This window comes from Pimephales promelas, chromosome 16 (genome assembly GCF_988280905.1).
Source record: "Pimephales promelas chromosome 16, fPimPro1.hap1.1, whole genome shotgun sequence".
NCBI classification, from domain to species: domain Eukaryota; kingdom Metazoa; phylum Chordata; class Actinopteri; order Cypriniformes; family Leuciscidae; genus Pimephales; species Pimephales promelas.
The window spans coordinates 11,696,820-11,714,748 of NC_142784.1; the positions used below are offsets into that span (position 1 = coordinate 11,696,820).

At 37.7% G+C, this 17,929-nt stretch overlaps 1 protein-coding gene across 1 annotated transcript in view; it reads left to right on the forward strand.

Moving 5' to 3' along the window:
* LOC120470621 (LHFPL tetraspan subfamily member 6 protein) overlaps positions 1-17,408 on the forward strand; it is a 104,776-nt gene extending 87,368 nt beyond the window's left edge. Inside the window, exons 3-4 of the mRNA XM_039660210.2 lie at positions 8,542-8,640; positions 16,364-17,408. Coding sequence (XP_039516144.1) covers positions 8,542-8,640; positions 16,364-16,482 — 218 coding nt within the window. The 3' untranslated portion in view covers positions 16,483-17,408. The remainder of the gene's footprint in view (positions 1-8,541; positions 8,641-16,363) is intronic.
* The last annotated feature ends 521 nt before the right edge of the window (positions 17,409-17,929 follow it).

The following is a 17,929-nucleotide window of genomic DNA, read 5'->3' on the forward strand; positions in this document are numbered from 1 at the left end:
CGTACTGTGCATCCGCTACATTATAGCTTAGCATGCTCACTTAAAATAGTATTATGAACAACCAGCAATGCACCACTGACTTTAGACCAGGTTTTTTCTGGTCAGTGGCGGAAACTGTTTTCTGGAACTGCAAAATAGCACTATTGGGAATGTTTGCACCGAAACAACACGCCAACCCGCCCAGGGAGCGCAAGTTCATTTCCTAGTTTACCGACGTACGACTGTGGAGGGAAAAGCCCGCTTTGGGCAGGTACAAAATAGGAATTATACATGCGTCAGTGTACAAAGTTATTTGTGCTGGGTGCAAGATAGGGCCCCCAACTTTTATTCGGCAGGGTCTAGAGACGATACAATTCGTTTTTTGGTGAAAATGGTCTAGGAGTATGACTATGGCAACATTGGTATCTATCTTTTCAGCATAACCCAAGGAATCTATTAAGACCAATATCATTACAATAGGCACATTTATTCAAAAGTTATTAGCATTATTGGAAACATTGTTATTCCTCAATATTCTGCTTCTATAATGTAATATCATAAAACGAAAAAGACACGGTAGGAAGCCACACATTGAGAAATTGTTCATTGGTAAAAGTGCACAATAAAGTGTAACAGATGTTTTACGCCTCCACCCCTGCTATCAGCGACATCAGTCACTAAAACAGAGCTGTAGATTTCCATAAAGTAACTAATTTCCATTCCCATGCTTCTAAAAGCCAAAGCACCTCTTGTTGCATGTCAAAACCTCTGAAATAGATGGAATTCATTACAGCACATTTATGCTGGTTTAGAACGCACCGCTTTTCACCTCAAACAAGTAATTGCAGGCACATCTGGGACACTGACGTGAGGTGAATCATGAAAGCACTCGCAGGGCTTTCATTTGCGCCTGTCAGTGAAGTCGAAAAACAGACGTAAAGAGGTCACAAAGTTTGATGAAACAGAAAGACCAGACACATCATAGCCCAGTTTTTTCAAGAGCAACTTCGGAGGCTCGCGAACAAGAGCTTCTGATAGCTGGCGCTCAGATCCTCCTCCTCCCTGTGGTTTCTTGGCACATCAATAAAGTTGTTTCCATTCTTGGTAATCTCCACCCACCCTCTGTCCCTCCTCTACCCATCTCAGTCTTTCAATAACCCACATATAGGAAGCATGGAGGAGAGGATTAAACTTGTGGGAAAAAAAAACACGTAATGAAATGCAATCAAATAAAGATGAAAAATGACAGACTGCATGTATTCGGTGCTACTTTTAACACATGCCTTGAGGGGAGACTGTTTCTATAGTTATTTTAATTTAGATCAAGTGTTCTTCTGGTTTCTTAACAGATAGGTGACTTGAAACTGAGTTGGAATCAAGAATCGTTCATCCAGGATTCAGACCAATACCATTGACATTTTTAGGCTGAAGTTTTCTCTGAAACCATCCGAGATCCAGAGGTTTTTAGACCAAAGCCTCGAGATCAAGACTCCAAACTCAGCTCGTCTTAGCAAATATAGCCCGTCCTCCTTGACGTTTCATTGGTCCATGTTCTGAATAGCCGTTATAGTGTTGCATTTTCACTTTCATTGTGGACAGAATTACATTGTATTGCAATTTGTCATGATTTAAACAAAGGCATTTTAAAAGTAGCTATACCTGCTATGTTTTCATTAAAGGAATAGTTCACTTAATGAACATTCAGTCATCATTTACTCAAATTTAAGTTGTTTCGAACCTGTACAAATTTAATTCTTCTGCTGAACACAAAGGAAGATGTTTTGAAGAATGTCTGTAACCAGAATGTTGACAGTTGGTCGGTGTGGTATTAGTCCCGCCCCTCCTCCACTGTGATTGGACGGCTGGGTAAAAAGTGACAGTGATGAGCGCTGCGTTTTATCCAAAGTTGAACATTTTTCAACTCCCAGCGACCAGTAAAAATGCCGGGCGCTCGGCGCTTCAGCGTGAAAAGAAACGCTCAGCGCCTCGGTTCGCTCATGGCGTTTAAAAAACGCGGCGCTCCCATTGAAATCAATTGAAAACATATGCCAGGCGCGTGGAAAAACGCTTTGGTGGACACACGGCCTTAGCGTCAATATGAGACGCAGATATATGTGGGCCAGAAGGCGCCTCCTAGTGGTCTAACCCTAAACCTACCCCAGAACTAAACCTACCCATAACTGAAGCGTGTTATATTGATGCTAAAGGGTGCCATGTGCGTTGGATGTCTACGCATTGGCAAAAACGTCAGTATATGATGCCTTGGGATGAGAATGCGTTGGTTTAGCTGGGGAAAGAAATTCATTGCATCTACAACACAAGTCAACACCATTATGACTAAAAGTCTGCTAAGAAGTATTTCCAAAAGCAAGGTGGTATTTGACTCTGATAAGTGTATCCATAGCAGACTGGTGGGAGTGGCCTTGTACAGCAACATGCCCAGTGCATTATGGGTAGTGTAGTTTTCCTACCTGTTTGGCAAAAGGGAAAACAACAGTCTTTTTTCTCTGTTTTCTCTTGTCAGGTATAGGACATATTTAAAAATAACTTGCCAGGTTATTTTTGAAATCCCATTTAAGTTCATGCACATTCTTATCCAATGTACGTCAGTTAGCAGGTACAAAATAAACCTGCTGTTTTAGTTTTAGTGCAGTTTTTTTTTTCTTGTGGTTTCCCACCTCAGATCTTGAGATGATTAGCCATGTTGCCTCCCCTCCATCTCCCGTGGAGAGTTCGCACAGGAACACCATCATTATTTGTCACACGTTCTCGTTTGAATCAATAAGTAATATGCATCATTAACATTTTTGCAATGGAAGACAATTCCTGACTGATTGCATGACTGAAGTGCACGAACAAAGAGAAAAAAATGAAAAGATAAAAGACAAGAACAAAACTTTGATCAACAGGCAATGAAACCTTTTCTCCGTTTCTCCTTGGCATCCTGCTACAGCCGAGGAATAGGATGAGAAGAACAGGCTATTTTCCCAAGTGAATAAAAATAATAAATCGGAACATAATAATTGGATTTTTTTTTTTTTTGCTCACTTTTTAACCTCAAATACGTTTTATAAATACAAATAAAATGTAGGATGGATAACAGAAACACCCATTTTATGACTATGCTAATTAGCTGCATTAGTGTTATATATGTCTCTCAGTGTTAAAATGAGGACAACACCCACTTTATGATTAATTAAGACCTAAAAATCCCTTATGCTGCATTCATTTATTTTTTAGGACGGTGGAGGCTGTACCCCTTTTTGTTTTTACTTTTGAGCGCTGCTGGGCATTTCAAGCTGATTTCACGCCTCTTTATCTCTTGACATTACTGACGACTTGAAAGAGAATTTATGATTTTGTTTAATATTCAGCAGGAATAGATTAGCGTCACAACATGGGCTGCTGGCAAACACATTTGTGCCTCTGCTGTTGAGATGATTATATAATGCAAACTTTTAAAAAAGAGATTTTAGCTGCGCTAAAACTTTTAGTGGCAGTAAATGTAAAATCTACAAGCTTGGCTTTCTTTTGGATGATTTTTCATGATGAACACTTAAAGGAGATGCACTGAAATTTAAAGGAGTGATGAACTGAGAAATCAAATTTTCCTTGAATCTACTATGAGAATATCCTGTAAGTTTCAGAACTGAAAACGTCCTTGTTAGTCCAATAAAAGCTTTTTGACACCAGCCTCAGCAAACGACTCGTTTTTCAAAGTGGAACTATGACGTCAAAGAGGAAGAAGAAGATCAACGTGGCCGGTTTAGCCCCGCCCACCGATTCATGCGTTACACGCATAGCTAAATAACATAGATTCCTACCTCATGGTGACAAACCGGATCGAGCTACCGAGCAATACAGAATATTGTGCATAAGCATAAGCCTTCTCTGGATTCCAATAGGACTGCATGGATAAACTTTACTTTTAATGACGTTCCAGCTGATGAGGTAAAACATCGTCGTCTGTTCGCTTCATTTCACTGAGGATTGTTTTGTAAACAAGACTGGATTTGCAGATCGATTAAGACTAAAGAAAGGTGCTGTGCCGTCTATACTGAATCTGACAGGAATTGTGCAGCACACGGACTCTGGGTCGAACATGTATGGGCGAATCATTCCGGTTGCCATTTTACAACATTGGACGTTTTCAAAACAATTTCCCCCAAGTGCATCGACGGGTGAGTCGAAACTCATTATAATATGCAAAACTGTTATCCACTCACAGCAGTGGGCGTTTACTTCCAAGTCTTCAGTGCGAGACGCCCATAAAAACCGAGCGTTTTTCAGTTAGGCTCAAAACTAGGGTAGAAAATAGGCGATTACTTATTCATTTTGATGTTTTTGAATGCAAAAACCAATCGAACGTCATAAGTTGACCTCAGACAATAATATAATAAAATTTAAAAAGCCAGTTCATGACCCCTTTAAGTGGTACTAAAACTCAAACTCATGCTATATGCTGTTGTTGGTTGTTACTAATGTGGACTGAGTGGTAATGTGGCATGCACACAAGTCTCAGTGTTCTTGAGAACAGGGTTACAGTTACATATTTGGCAAAAAAAAAATCCTAATAATTTGTTCTTAAACTTACTGTGAGATCAAAGGCACTTCTTATTTTTAATGGAATATTGCAGTATTTATTATAAATTATTTATCTGTGCACATCATTAGTTAAAAAAATAATAATAATTAATGGACCCTCATAATCTTTAATCAAAATAACTTCCCTTTGCTCTTGCAGCTCATCTCTTCTCTTCTCTGATGATGTGTTTACTGGTGTGAGGGCGGGGCCACCTGTCACTCACATCCACCGATAGCAAATCCCAACCATCCAATCAGTTCTCAACGGACAAAATCAAGTCCCGCCCTTCATTTGTTCTTGTTCGAGAAGCCACTTGATAATGACAGTTTCACTCAGATATATGTCACAATAGTGAAGGAAAGACTATTAAATTGTATAGCCACATAACCAAAGCTTTATTGGTCTTTGAAATACATATACAAGATATATATAAAAAAAAAATAATAAAAAATGTTGTATATATATATATATATATTCATATAAATGTGATGTGAAGCAACTGTATCTGTTCTTCGCAGATTTGACACAAAAGAGAATTGTGAACAGGTGTAAATATCAAAAACATGTTGTAATAAATTAAAACCTTCAGCTAGTTGCCAAGTCCACTCTTCTCATTTTCATTTAGTTTAGCTGGTACTAAAATGACTAACAACTAAAAATAAAATGAAAAGTAAAATTATTAAAAACTACACAGACATATAAAATAAAATAAATGTATAAAAAAAAATCAAGCTTTTGATCCCTCTATATTTTGAACTGCCAGTTTTATCGTTCTTCTCAAGTTGCATGATTTTATGCATCATTCATCAAAAGTATGAGTTATATTTTTGTCAAAAATATCGTGCATCAGTAGGTCTGCTACATTTACAAAGGTATTACGAGCCATATAAAACTGCTTTGAGATTAAATCAAGAGTATGAGAAGCTTCCATCTTTATCTTGCAACTTATGCATTTTTGAGGGTGTGAAATAGTTTCATTTAGAGCCTTGTCTTTAAAAAACACAGGCATCAATGAGACATTAATAATTTGCACCTCCAAATGTCAAAGCACATTGTGATGATATCTTAATATACATTCCGGTGGGCTTTTATGATTTCCTTTCTCAAGTCCTGATTAATATCTCAACGTCTGAACACATATTAAAAATGAGCAGCACAGAGAATTTGATTATCAGTGTGCTTGTGTTTGTGTGTGTGTGTGTGTGTAAGGACATCTCTCACCTCGCTCAAACTGTGTACAGCATAGATGAATTACTGTCTGTTATCTCAGCCCACCGCAGTAAGTGTGTGTGGTGTGATGGGGGTTAATCATCACGCCTCTCTCTCTCTCTCTCTTTCTCTCTCTCTCCTGCCTCACTAAAACTGATAGGCATGTGAGGGGCGAATTGAAAAGGATTAAGCTAATGTGATAGAGAACCCCCTTAGCAGAAGACCAGAAGGCCAGTATCTATCCAGAGACAGAGCTGCTGGATTTAGGGGAACTCTGTGTCGAGACCCCGGCTCATGAAATTTCGGAAAAAGTGGCACTATCTTCCTGTGGCACTGGGGACCAGGCCTCGGCCCATAGTTTCAGCAGGGGTTCAACTGACCCCAGTCCATTTTTGGTGTGATACTTGTAGGATGATTTATTTATTTATTTTGTCACCAAAGGCTGGAATATACGGAAGCCCTGAACCGCAACATAAAAAAAAATCTCTAGCATTTCGAGATTAAAGTCGAAATATTTCAAGACTAAAGTCAAATACGATAATACAGTCTTCCATAGAAGTGTGTGCATTCATAAAAGTGCACGTCCACTAGCTCAGAGCGCACGTTGTACACACGTGCAAGTGGCAGAGTTTCTGAGGTGTTTTTGTGCTTGTCTAGTGAACACTGTTTTCGAACACAATTTTTCGACTTTAATCTTGAAATGTTTCGACTTTAATCTCGAAATGTTTCGACTTTAATCTCGAAATGTTTCGACTTTAATCTCGAATTGTTTCGACTTTAGTCTCGAAATGTTTCGACTTTAATCTCGAAATGTTTCGACTTTAATCTCGAAATGTTTCGACTTTAATCTCAAAATATTTCAACTTTAATCTCAAAATTTTTCGACTTTAATCTTGAAATGTTTCGACTTTAATCTCGAAATGTTTAGACTTTAATCTCGAAATGTTTCGACTTTCATCTCAAAATATTTCAACTTTAATCTCAAAATTTTTCGACTTTGATCTCATCTCGAAATGTTTCGAATTTAATCTCGAAATGTTTCAACTTTAATCTCGAATTGTTTCCACTTTAATATCAAAATGTTTCAACTTTAACCTCGAATTGTTTCGACTTTAATTTTGAATTGTTTTGACTTTAATCTCGAAATGTTTCGACTTTAATCTTGAAATGTTTCGACTTTAATTTCGAATTGTTCCGACTTTAATCTCGAAATGTTTCGACTTTAATCTCGAAATGTTTCCACTTTAATCTCAAAATGTTTCAACTTTAACCTCGAATTGTTTCGACTTTAATTTCGAATTGTTTTGACTTTAATCTCGAAATGTTTCGACTTTAATCTCGAAATGTTTCGACTTTAATTTCGAATTGTTCCGACTTTAATCTCGAAATGTTTCGACTTTAATCTCTGAATTTTTCGACTTTAATCTCGAAATGCTTGTTTGTTTTTTACAGATTTTTTATTTTTTTTTTAGGTTGCGGTTCAGGGCTTCCGAAGGAATACACTACATATATTTTAAAATTTGAACAGATTTTAGAACACTAGATATCATACACTGGGTTCCATACACTAAACATTATCAGATTTTCAAATATTTCTGAACATAACAAACTCACAATTGCCTCATAGCATAACAGATGGAACAAGCATGGATGTGCAGGAGATGACCGCAGTACTGTAGTTGTTGTTGTAGTCGTTGTAGATGTGGTCGGTGTATGGCCTTTACACATTACAACGGATGTCAGAGGTAAATGCCACAGTTTTGTCCGTGCTGATAGGTCAAATATTGAGGCTAAATTTGTTATGTGTTCTGTTCATATACTTTTGTTATTGTATTGTATTTGTATATTCTATTTTATTGCAAAAATAGTTGATAGAGGACAGTTTTAGTAGCGATGCATCCGTGTTAGTGTAACGGACTACAAGTAATGTAATCAGATTACTTTTAAGCAACTAGTAATGTAATGCATTACTTTTAAATTTAAACAAAAAATCTGAGTTACTTTTTTTCGAATAAGTAACGCAACCTAGCAAGCAATTTTGTGTCTAAAAGAATTTTTTTTAGACAATTTTGCATCTAATAGCCGTCCAAACACAGCCCAGATGCCTAGGCTAAAACAAGGCAATAGACTAATATTCTAATAGATGTCTAAAACATCACCCAAGAATATACTAGTCAACAATTAGATAACTAAGAAATGAGGGAAGAAATGTTCTATCGCCTGTGCCTTGTCAAGCCCCTTCTTACCCAGAGTACATAATATCGTTATTTGTTAGTTTATTTCTTTACATGTTTTTGTTAAGCTGTTGCGTTTCCGGTCCCTGTTGGATTATAGTGTTTGCTGTAGTTTGGAATATTGTCTTCCCTGTTTGGATTTTATTTGTTTGGATTCATCAATAAATTGCTGCAAAAATATAATCTTCTTTCCTTCTGCACAGTAACAATAGAATATGTATTAGAATATTTGATGACACTACAATAAGGTCCCACTAGTAAACATTAGTTAACTGCTTGTTTAGGTGTTCGGAGTTGTTCTAGGTGGCTGCTTACTTTAAGTCAATGTGATTTTTTTGTAAGTCTGCATCACTTAGGAAATGATTAGCACATGTTTTTTGATTTGAGGTATCACAACTTAGGGCTGGTACTTTGAAAAACCTTAGCAAATCGTATGCTCATAGCAAATGCCACTAATGATTGTGTGCATGTGTTTAGTCTATTATACATGACATGAGTAACGTCATTCATGTCTTGTTGTGTCTGTTTCTGCAGGTCTGCTCATCGGTTCAGGCTGTGCTCTGTATCCTCTCGGGTGGGACAGTGAGGAGGTCCGACAGACGTGTAACAACAGCTCAGATCAGTTTGAACTTGGTACGTCCTCATGTCACCTTCACTGTGAACTTTATATACATCTTCAAACATCTACATTATTTACACAGTGATAGCATTGAACTATTAATGCACTATGTCCAACAATTGACCTTGCTTAAAGCTACACTGTGTGGTTTTTACCCTCATCTAGCGGTGAAAAGGTATATGATCATCCAGTGAATATTAGTTTCTGTTTCTCTCAATTCCGATTTCGTTTTAACTCCTACGGTGGCCAATGTAGTCCAAGTTTAACATGGCTTCCAGTTCGACCTCGCCCATGAGTGTTAACTCAAATGTAAACGTGAAAGGCGAAGCTTGAATTAACGGGTGTGTCCCTCTTTGGCTAATGTACTTTCAAGATGGAGGGTCAACATGGCGACTGACATTAGAACCCATATTTATTTTCAATGGCATATTATATACTTTATTACTTGAACGAAGTAAATATTCATTAATGAGCACATATATTTTTGAAAGGACTAAGTGTTTTTAGCTAAGAATAAACTAAAAGAGTTACACAGTGTAGCTTTAAAGAGATCCCTTGTAAAAAAAGAGGGTACAAAAGAAGGAATGCACTTTTTAAAAGTGCAGACTAAATGTAATGTTGTTAACTGCATACTACACTGCAATAAAATTGAAATCTATTAGTTTAAATTTCAACTAACTGCAGTATATACATTTAGAGTTCTTTTTTGCCAACTACAACTTAAGTAGTACATTTTACAATTACTTCTATTGGCTTTGAAACATGGTTAAAGTATCATTTTAAATTGTTAATCAAGTAATTTACATGTGCTTTAGTATGTTCAACACATTAAAATAAGTGTACTTATAAGCATGACAAAATATTATTTTAGAACATAATTCCTCAGTTTCACAGTCAAGGCTTAAGCCTAGTCCTAGAGTACAATGCATGTTTGAGCTATTTTAACTGAACACAACTTACACTGAGACATCTTAAAATATGTCAGTTTCATTGTTTTATCTCAAGATGCACAGCGGTAACGTTTTTTCTAAGGCACGTTTCTAAAAGCTACTTAAATGTCTCAATTGAACTAAGGCCTAATCCTGGCTTAATCTAAGCCCTCTCTGTGAAACCAGGCCATAGTTTTAAAATGTATTTGAAAGTAAAGTTTTTAAGTATACTTTTTAAAAGCGTACTTAAGAGGGTTAAGGAACAGTCTTGAAAGTGTACTCTCTTAAAGTACGCTTAAGTGGCCTTTTATTTAATTAATATTATATTATCTGTAAGATTTTTTGGTAACACTTTAGAATACGGTTCCTTCGTTAATGAATAACTACACAAGAACTAATGAGTAACACAATATTAACAATCTAGTAACTATCATTAACTAACAAGAAACTCTGATTAACGAACTAGTAAGTAATAGCGCACAGACGAAAGTGGTAGTTCACTATTAAGTAATCAATAACTACTATTTTTTTAATACTTCCCAGAGAATTACTGAAAAAGTTTATTAATAATAACTAGTAACTACTATTAACTAAAAGAAACTCTTATTCACAAATTAGTAAGTAATAGCTCACAGATGAAAATGTTACTAGATACTTCTGTGGGAATTACTAATTATTTGGATTCGTATTATAAAGTGAAGATCATTGGAACTAACTAGTAATTACTCAAGTGTTACTACATGATCTAGTCATGATTTGTGCAAACGTTTGAGATTTTTGGTGAACTTTAGTATACTTTTAGAAAATCTCTTTAGTAACACTTGAGTCATTACTAGTTAGTTCCAATGATCTTCACTTTATAATACGAATCCAAATAATTAGTAAATCTGTGCGCTATTACTTACTAATTCGTTAATAAGAGTTTATTTTAGTTAATAGTAGTTACTAGATTGTTAATAAACTTTTTCAGTAGTTCTCTGGGAAGTATTAAAAAAATAGTAGTTATTGATTAGTTAATAGTGAACTACCACTTTCGTCTGTGCGCTATTACTTACTAGTTCGTTAATCAGAGTTTCTTGTTAGTTAATAATAGTTACTAGATTGTTAATATTGTGCTACTCATTGGTTCTTGTGTAGTTATTCATTAACGAAGGAACCGTATTCTAAAGTGTTACCGATTTTTTTTTAATATATACTTGAAATTAAAAAAAAATGTGACTAAATTAATAAAACATTTGAAGTAGGCCTACACTACAAGTGCATATTAGATATTTAATTAAGTGCAATTCTTTTTCACAAGGTATAGTTCACTCAAAAATGTGCTGCCTGTTTTATCATCCATCAGATTCAAATTGTGCATTCAATTGCTTTAAACAGTAGCAGCAGAGCTCTCTTCAACAAGCCGCATAGTTTTGAGCGATCATTCACGTTCAAAGTATGAGCGATAGTTAGAGCAATTCAACAGCACTACATGCTGCAATAAACTATGAGTCACCTTGAGACTGGGAACATAAAAAAGGATAGAGTGCAAATGACCGTTGATTCAAGTACACAGACTTGTAGAGAGCTTGTTTAGCATTCAGCGCCCGAACTATGATACAAATGACAGACTGTGTCTGCATTAAGAAACTCCCAGACCTCGGCTGTTTGTCAGAAGGAATATTTTTCATAATAAAAAAACAATATGGAGTTGCTATTGCAACAGCTATTAAGAGTGAAATGAAGAGTGGCTGCATGATTTCAAAGTAAGAAGCTGCATTATAGTGTAACATCAAGTGGGTCTGGCTCAAAAGATTGAGTTATATTGAGAATATTTCTTTCCTGAGGTTGTCTGCTCTCACTCTGGGGAGTTTTACCATTTTAAAGGCAGCACATGATATGAAAGCAAAGGGCAAATGCGTCAAAGTTGTTTGAAATATTTGCCGCAATGGGGCAACCGACAAATGTGGCCCAGAAGTTTTGTCTGTCTCCCTATGAGTGTTGCTTTAAATGTGATAAATGAGGTTTTGGTCCTTTGATGTACCTAGGTAACCTGTAACAGTCCTTAATGAATGCCTCAGGGTCTTGCTTTCTGTCTTCATTTCTTTTAAGTTATAGAATCTGGTCTTTTCTGTTCATTTTGTAATTTGAATTGCCTGCTGATCCACAAAGCAGCCGTAGTCTGTTTTATTCCCATCGGTCTGATGCTATGTTTAGCGTGAATGCCCTTGAACTTATATAAATGCAAATAACTGCATGGCACTCTCCATTTTATGTAATTAATCATCATTTTGATGCCACTGTTTTTCTGCCTTTAATTAGCAGCTTCATTTGTACTGATAAAATATTCAACACTTCACTGGTTTTAGAAGCTACATTCATTTTACTTTGGCATGAATGCTAAAAACTTTATATGTTGAGCCTAGATGTACTTTTTTAATAGACTAAAACTAAAACTAAAACCATATAAAAAATAAAAAAATAAATAAAAAACATTTCCCTTATACTTGAAATAAAATATTTGTAAAAAGTTCAGCTATTGCCAAGGCAGTTTTCATTACCAACATTAAGTACTAAAATAAACTAAATTAAAACTAAAAACTAAGATGTCTTGCAACCCGGTTCCCTGAGAAGGGGAAGAATATGCTGTGTTTTATAGTGATGGAATGGGGAACACCATCACAAGACCAGTGTCTGAGGATGAGTTATGAGTATAAAAGGGCGGCTGAGTTACGCATCGTCAACTTTTATCTGAGGGAAGACGTGCATGCAGGCCCGAGGTGTTGCAATAAGATGCAGCATCCTGTTCCCCTTCTCATGGAACCGGGTTGCAACCTAACAACGTGTCCTAACCAGATGCTACACTGCGATACACGATTAGAGGTTTTGTCCTAACCAGACGTGACTGATTCACACAACGATTCTATTTTAGAAGCGGTTTTTATTTTCCTGCGACATTGCGGGTCGAACATCAACACAAAGTATGGCAATGGTCCTCTCAGGTAATGTTTATGTACTTTATTTAATGTTAAAAGCATGTATTGCGACTTTGAATATCATTTAGTGCTCCCAGCTTTGTAGTCGTTCGAAAAGCAACAATGGATTCACCTCAGATCTTGAAATTAAACGAATGGAAATAAGAACGTTCAAACTGTGAACAAACAAGTGTATTCTATGACAAAGATTGTGTTAGTAACCCTTCTGTTCTGATTGACTGTGGTTTTTGAGTCATTTTGTCACATCTCATAGTCGCGTCACGTCTGGTGTGGACAGAAAAATCGCTCGTCGCTGGAATCGCATCACATCTGGTTGGGACACGGTGTAAAACGTTTCCTTTCAAAGTGGAAATTCACTGCTGCATCTAGTATTGGCGCTACGGGGAACCAATACCCACTATTAGTGGGCTTAGTGGTTCATGTAGGTTGTCTACAAACCAGAAGGTTGGTGGTTCAATCCCTGGTTCGACCTTACCAAGTGTCGAGGTGTCCGTGAGCAAGAGACCTAACCCCAGCTGCTCCCCGACAAGCTGGATGGCGCCTTGCATGGCTGACACCGCCGTCAGTGTGTGAGTGAGTGAATGTGAGGCAAAGCGCTTTGGTGGCCATTGGGTCTGTGAAAGCGTTATATAAATGCAGTCCATTTACCATTAATGCCTGCCTTACTAGACTGTGAATATGCACAAACATAGAGGGCATAGTATGAATTGACTTTACAGACTACCCAGCCAGAGACAAAAATCTGTCAGTGCCCATGTGACTCATATAGTAGCACTGATCCCTGAGCCAATATACAAGGAAAGATCCCCAGTAGGAAAGCTACTATGCTCAACAGCAAGGGACCTTCCTCTCTCTCCCTTGCGGGACATGCCTCAGCCCAATATGGCCTCAAGAGCAGGGCTCTAAAAGGAAAATACTCAACATTGGGTGGTGATGGCGTAGTGGATAAGACACATGCCTTTGGTGCGAGAGACCCAGGTTCGAATCCACTGTGAGACAAGACACTTGAGCAAGACACTTAACCCCTAGTTGCTCCAGAGGCGTGCGATCTCTGACAAATATAGCAATTGTAAGTCGCTTTGCTAATAAATGTAAATGTAAACATTGGCTCAGCTATGTCTGGCATACCTTAGCAGTATTTGACAGTGCTCTTGGGTAGCAGCCTACCGCATGGGAGGATCAACTAAATTTGAATGACCCTAGAGTGATTAGGGGAGAATAGCTCATACCCTGACTTGAGTAAAGGCACTTCTCCAGGACTCACTATAGTTAATGGTTAAACTATACAGTAGAACTACTGCTACACTGATAAGGGGGGACAAGGGGGATTAGTTATCCACCTCTACTCATTGGTTTGTAACACTGATCATCCCTATATAAGCACTTCACCAAATGGGAGCATATATCCCTTCTTCCAGACCCAACAACAGTTGGGTAGGGAGGTTAGCAAAACTTACTCCTTTTGTGGACTTTTGTGAATTTCCCATTGTAGTCGAGCGGCCTACTAAAGTGACCGTGCAAGGTGGTAAAAACCTCAGTAATTAGCACCTCCCTTCGGTATTGCCACTCATCCAAGGGGTAGCGTACACCCTTACTCTTTACTTTAGGAAAGGGAGGCAAATGAGAGCAGGAAATAATAGAGTTTATCCTAAGTCCCGTTGGCGGATTTCATGGTGTTTCACAGGCCTGGATTTCAAAGGGTCTATCTTGCCTCCACATATGCCTTGCCATGAGCCCCATGGTATTAAGCAGAGGAGACAGATTTATTTTATAACATCCACCTCTACTTTGCCCACCTATGACCCCACATTCTGACGTGCTGATTCAGCAGACATGGGGCCTGAACCGCAAGGAGCCAACACTTGACTTTCATCCTACAAGAATAAACTCAAGTGAGAGGGGAGCTCCCTCACCACGGCACCTCACAGTGAGCGCATTCAGTTACAGGGGAGGAGGCGGATTATTAACAAAACCTGCCTCAACTCTCTCTGCATCTTATTCCTCAGAATTAGACATACTACAGTACATTAAATCAGTCAGGTCGCAATCAGTTACAGAGCAGCATCCTGAAACGACATGAAAAAAACATACCAGGAGAAGCCCAAAAGGAAAGACTACCTTTAGTCTCCTCCCTATGCTCCGTCTACAATCCCAATGATTGATCCTTACCGTCCTTGGTGGTCCTGCGAGGTGCAGATGCTCGACTCTCATCCCTCAAGATAGAGTCAAGCATGGGTTACCTCGCGAGTCAGTCCTTGAGCTCCTCCTGTCCGATTTTAGGGGAAAATCAGGTCCATCGGAGACATCCGAAGAACACCACAGGCACAGTGTAATCACCAAGGGAAAATCTTGTTGTGAAGAATATAGCCTTGCCTTACCTTGCCTTGCCTTGCCATGGGTGGAGCTTCCCACAGTGAATGCATTCACAATAAATGCATTCAGCATCCTTGAGATCTAAACGCGCTCTGTGCAAGTGCTAGATTCTTATCTCTCTAGAGTAAAATCAAGCAATACAGAGCCCTTACTGAGAATGCATCAAAAAGAGTTCCTCCACCTTCTTCGAGAGCTGAACGCACTCCATGAAAACACTAGATTCGTATCTATTCAAGCAATAACAGAGCCCTAACTGAGAATGCATCGACATGAGTTCCTCTAACTTTCTCAAGCGGAAAACACGCTTTGTGCAAATGCTAGATTTTTATCCCTTGGGAGAAAATCAAGCAAGAACAGAGCTTCTTACCACAAATGCAACATAAAATGCATGTTCAGCTTCCTCGAACGATCCAACCAGCTCTTATCTTACACGCGCATACAAACAAGCGGCTCTTGAAGACAAAAAAAAAGCAAAAAAAAAAACAAACAAATAAAATAAATCACTAAAATTTGAGCTACATTTAAAGGTGCTCTAAGCGATGTCGGGTGACGTGACTTCTTGTTGACGTTTAAAGTAATAGGTGTGTTCGACATCGCCTGCGGCTGGATGCAACCGATCGGCGAGAATAGATACGAATCTAGTGCAGGCGGGGAGGAGCTGCAAAAGGAGACGTGAAGTCGGACAATTTCTGCTTCCCGTACTGACGGCTCACGTGGTGTTTGCATGCTTAACCACAGCTTAAGTGAAATAAATGCAACATTTGCAAAATAAACAGATATTTCAGACACATGTTCATTCAACACTTTACTGCTTCATACAGCATCTGTTTGAACTAGAATACATTTCAAAATAAGCCTATAATCAATGACGTGGAGTCAACGTTTTTTAATCAGTTTTATTTTGATAAACATGATAAACATGACACAATATAACATCGCGACTACATGAAAAGACTGTTTACTGTTATAGAAAACTGATTTGTGAGTTTTAGTGGAACTAAATGTGTGAGAATAAACACGAAACGCACGTGATCGTTGTCATGCGTTGAATCCGGCGAATCGTGGAACAGCTGTGACATCATCAGAGCTCGTGCAGCTGCTCTTGAGAAGCTCCGCTGGCTGAGTCCTGCGGCTACTCTCGTATCGCTCTCGCGGTACTTTGATGGCATACATCACAGTCACGTGGAGTCAGCGCTGCATCAAGTCGGACAAAATTTCTAACCGCCATGCACTGTTTCAAGTCAGCCGCCGATCGGTCTGCGCAGAGCTGCATGAAGTCGAACAAGGATATTAACAATCTCTGAATCACTGTGCCAAATTTTACAACTTTGTACCATACTTCTCTACACCATTTCTTAATAAGCATCATCCATCACACATATGATCCCTTCAGTCTTTGTCATTTGAAGCTTTCAGAAGTACACTAATGACCACACTCTTTGTCTCGGTCTTGTCTTCAGGCTCTTGTCAGATTGGCTGGGCATATTACTGCACCGGGGCGGGCGGCGCCACCGCCATGTTGCTGTGCACTTGGCTCGCTTGTTTCGCAGGGAAGAAACAAAAGCAATATCCGTACTAGAAGAACCGACCTCAACGACAGCCTGAACCACAGCAGGATGGATGCCTTAGACTCAGTGGAGACGGGTTCATGATGGCTTTCCTCAATTACTGCAACTCCGACTCATAAAGACTCATAATGCTCATACGGACATTTTTGTGATTAATATGAGCATGCACTTTTCAAAGAGACGTGATTTTTGACAGTACTTCCTCAGCTCTCTAAAAAACTAGAGAGTGTTTAACAAAAAGGACCAATTATTGTTTGTTTTTTTGTTTTGTTTTTCATTATTATCACTGTTATGAATTTCACAGGCGTGCTTGTTTCTTTTTTTCTTTCTCTGGAATTGATATTTGAAAAGTAAGCTTTGGTTCAAGTGTAAAAAGATGGATAAAAGTTTACTTGAAGTCTGTATATATAATGTATTAGTATTATGCCCAATAATACATCTTATAATCACTTGTATATTAAAGAGCTTTAAATAATAAAATGCATTAGAAGTTAGACTTTCTTTTGAAAAATATTTAATCAATATTACATTTAAGATAGATAAAATAAATAAATACAATTACTTAGTAAATATTATAAAAAATATATTGTATACGTAAAGATAAAGGAATAAAGATTTATAATCTTTTAAAAATACCTTCATACCTTATATATACAGACTTTATGTATGCTTGAGATATATTTATCATTATTGTGGAGTGTTTATATTTACATATCCATTGTGAATTGCAATAATATTCATGGTTAATATCTCTATATTATCTTTTTTGTTTAAAGCTTGACATTTTTATATAAACGTATGCTAGATATATAGAGTACAATATATGTTCTAAAACATGTTTTTATCTTGTTGACATATTGTGTTAAAAAGATGAAAAGGAGAAGTCATTGCTTATTTGATTACATTTTTGTTTGTGAATAAAATCGGTGTATCTACATTGTGGTTTTTATGATTTGTATATATCAATAGTAAACTATAATTAGGATTTTATGAAATAATGCAAGCTGACGGTTTCAATAGAAGCAAATACCATTGATTAACAACCTCCCAACTGACAGTAGGTGTGTCTTAAAGGTTTAAAAGTTATATTTAAAATTAGTTTAGAGACAAATTAATGGATGTTATAATTCCAGGACCAAGTCAATGGTGTTGACTTATGAATTTACACATGGTTTGTCTTAAAGGGGTCATAGTATAATGGTACATGCACTTTTTCAAGTTGATTGTACTGAATTGTGGCTTGGCAGTGCCTGTGCACATCCAATAATGATAACAATCCATCCAGTTTTTTTGTTTTAATCTCCTTATATGTTTTCCCCTGCCTCCGTTCGTTTTTGTGATGTCAATAAAACGGATGCCCCTACCACGATTGTTGATTGACAGCAGCGTTTCAACACAGCATCCGTCATTGTTGATACGCTGGAGCAGAATGGCGTCTGCGATTGTGGTGTCTCACGA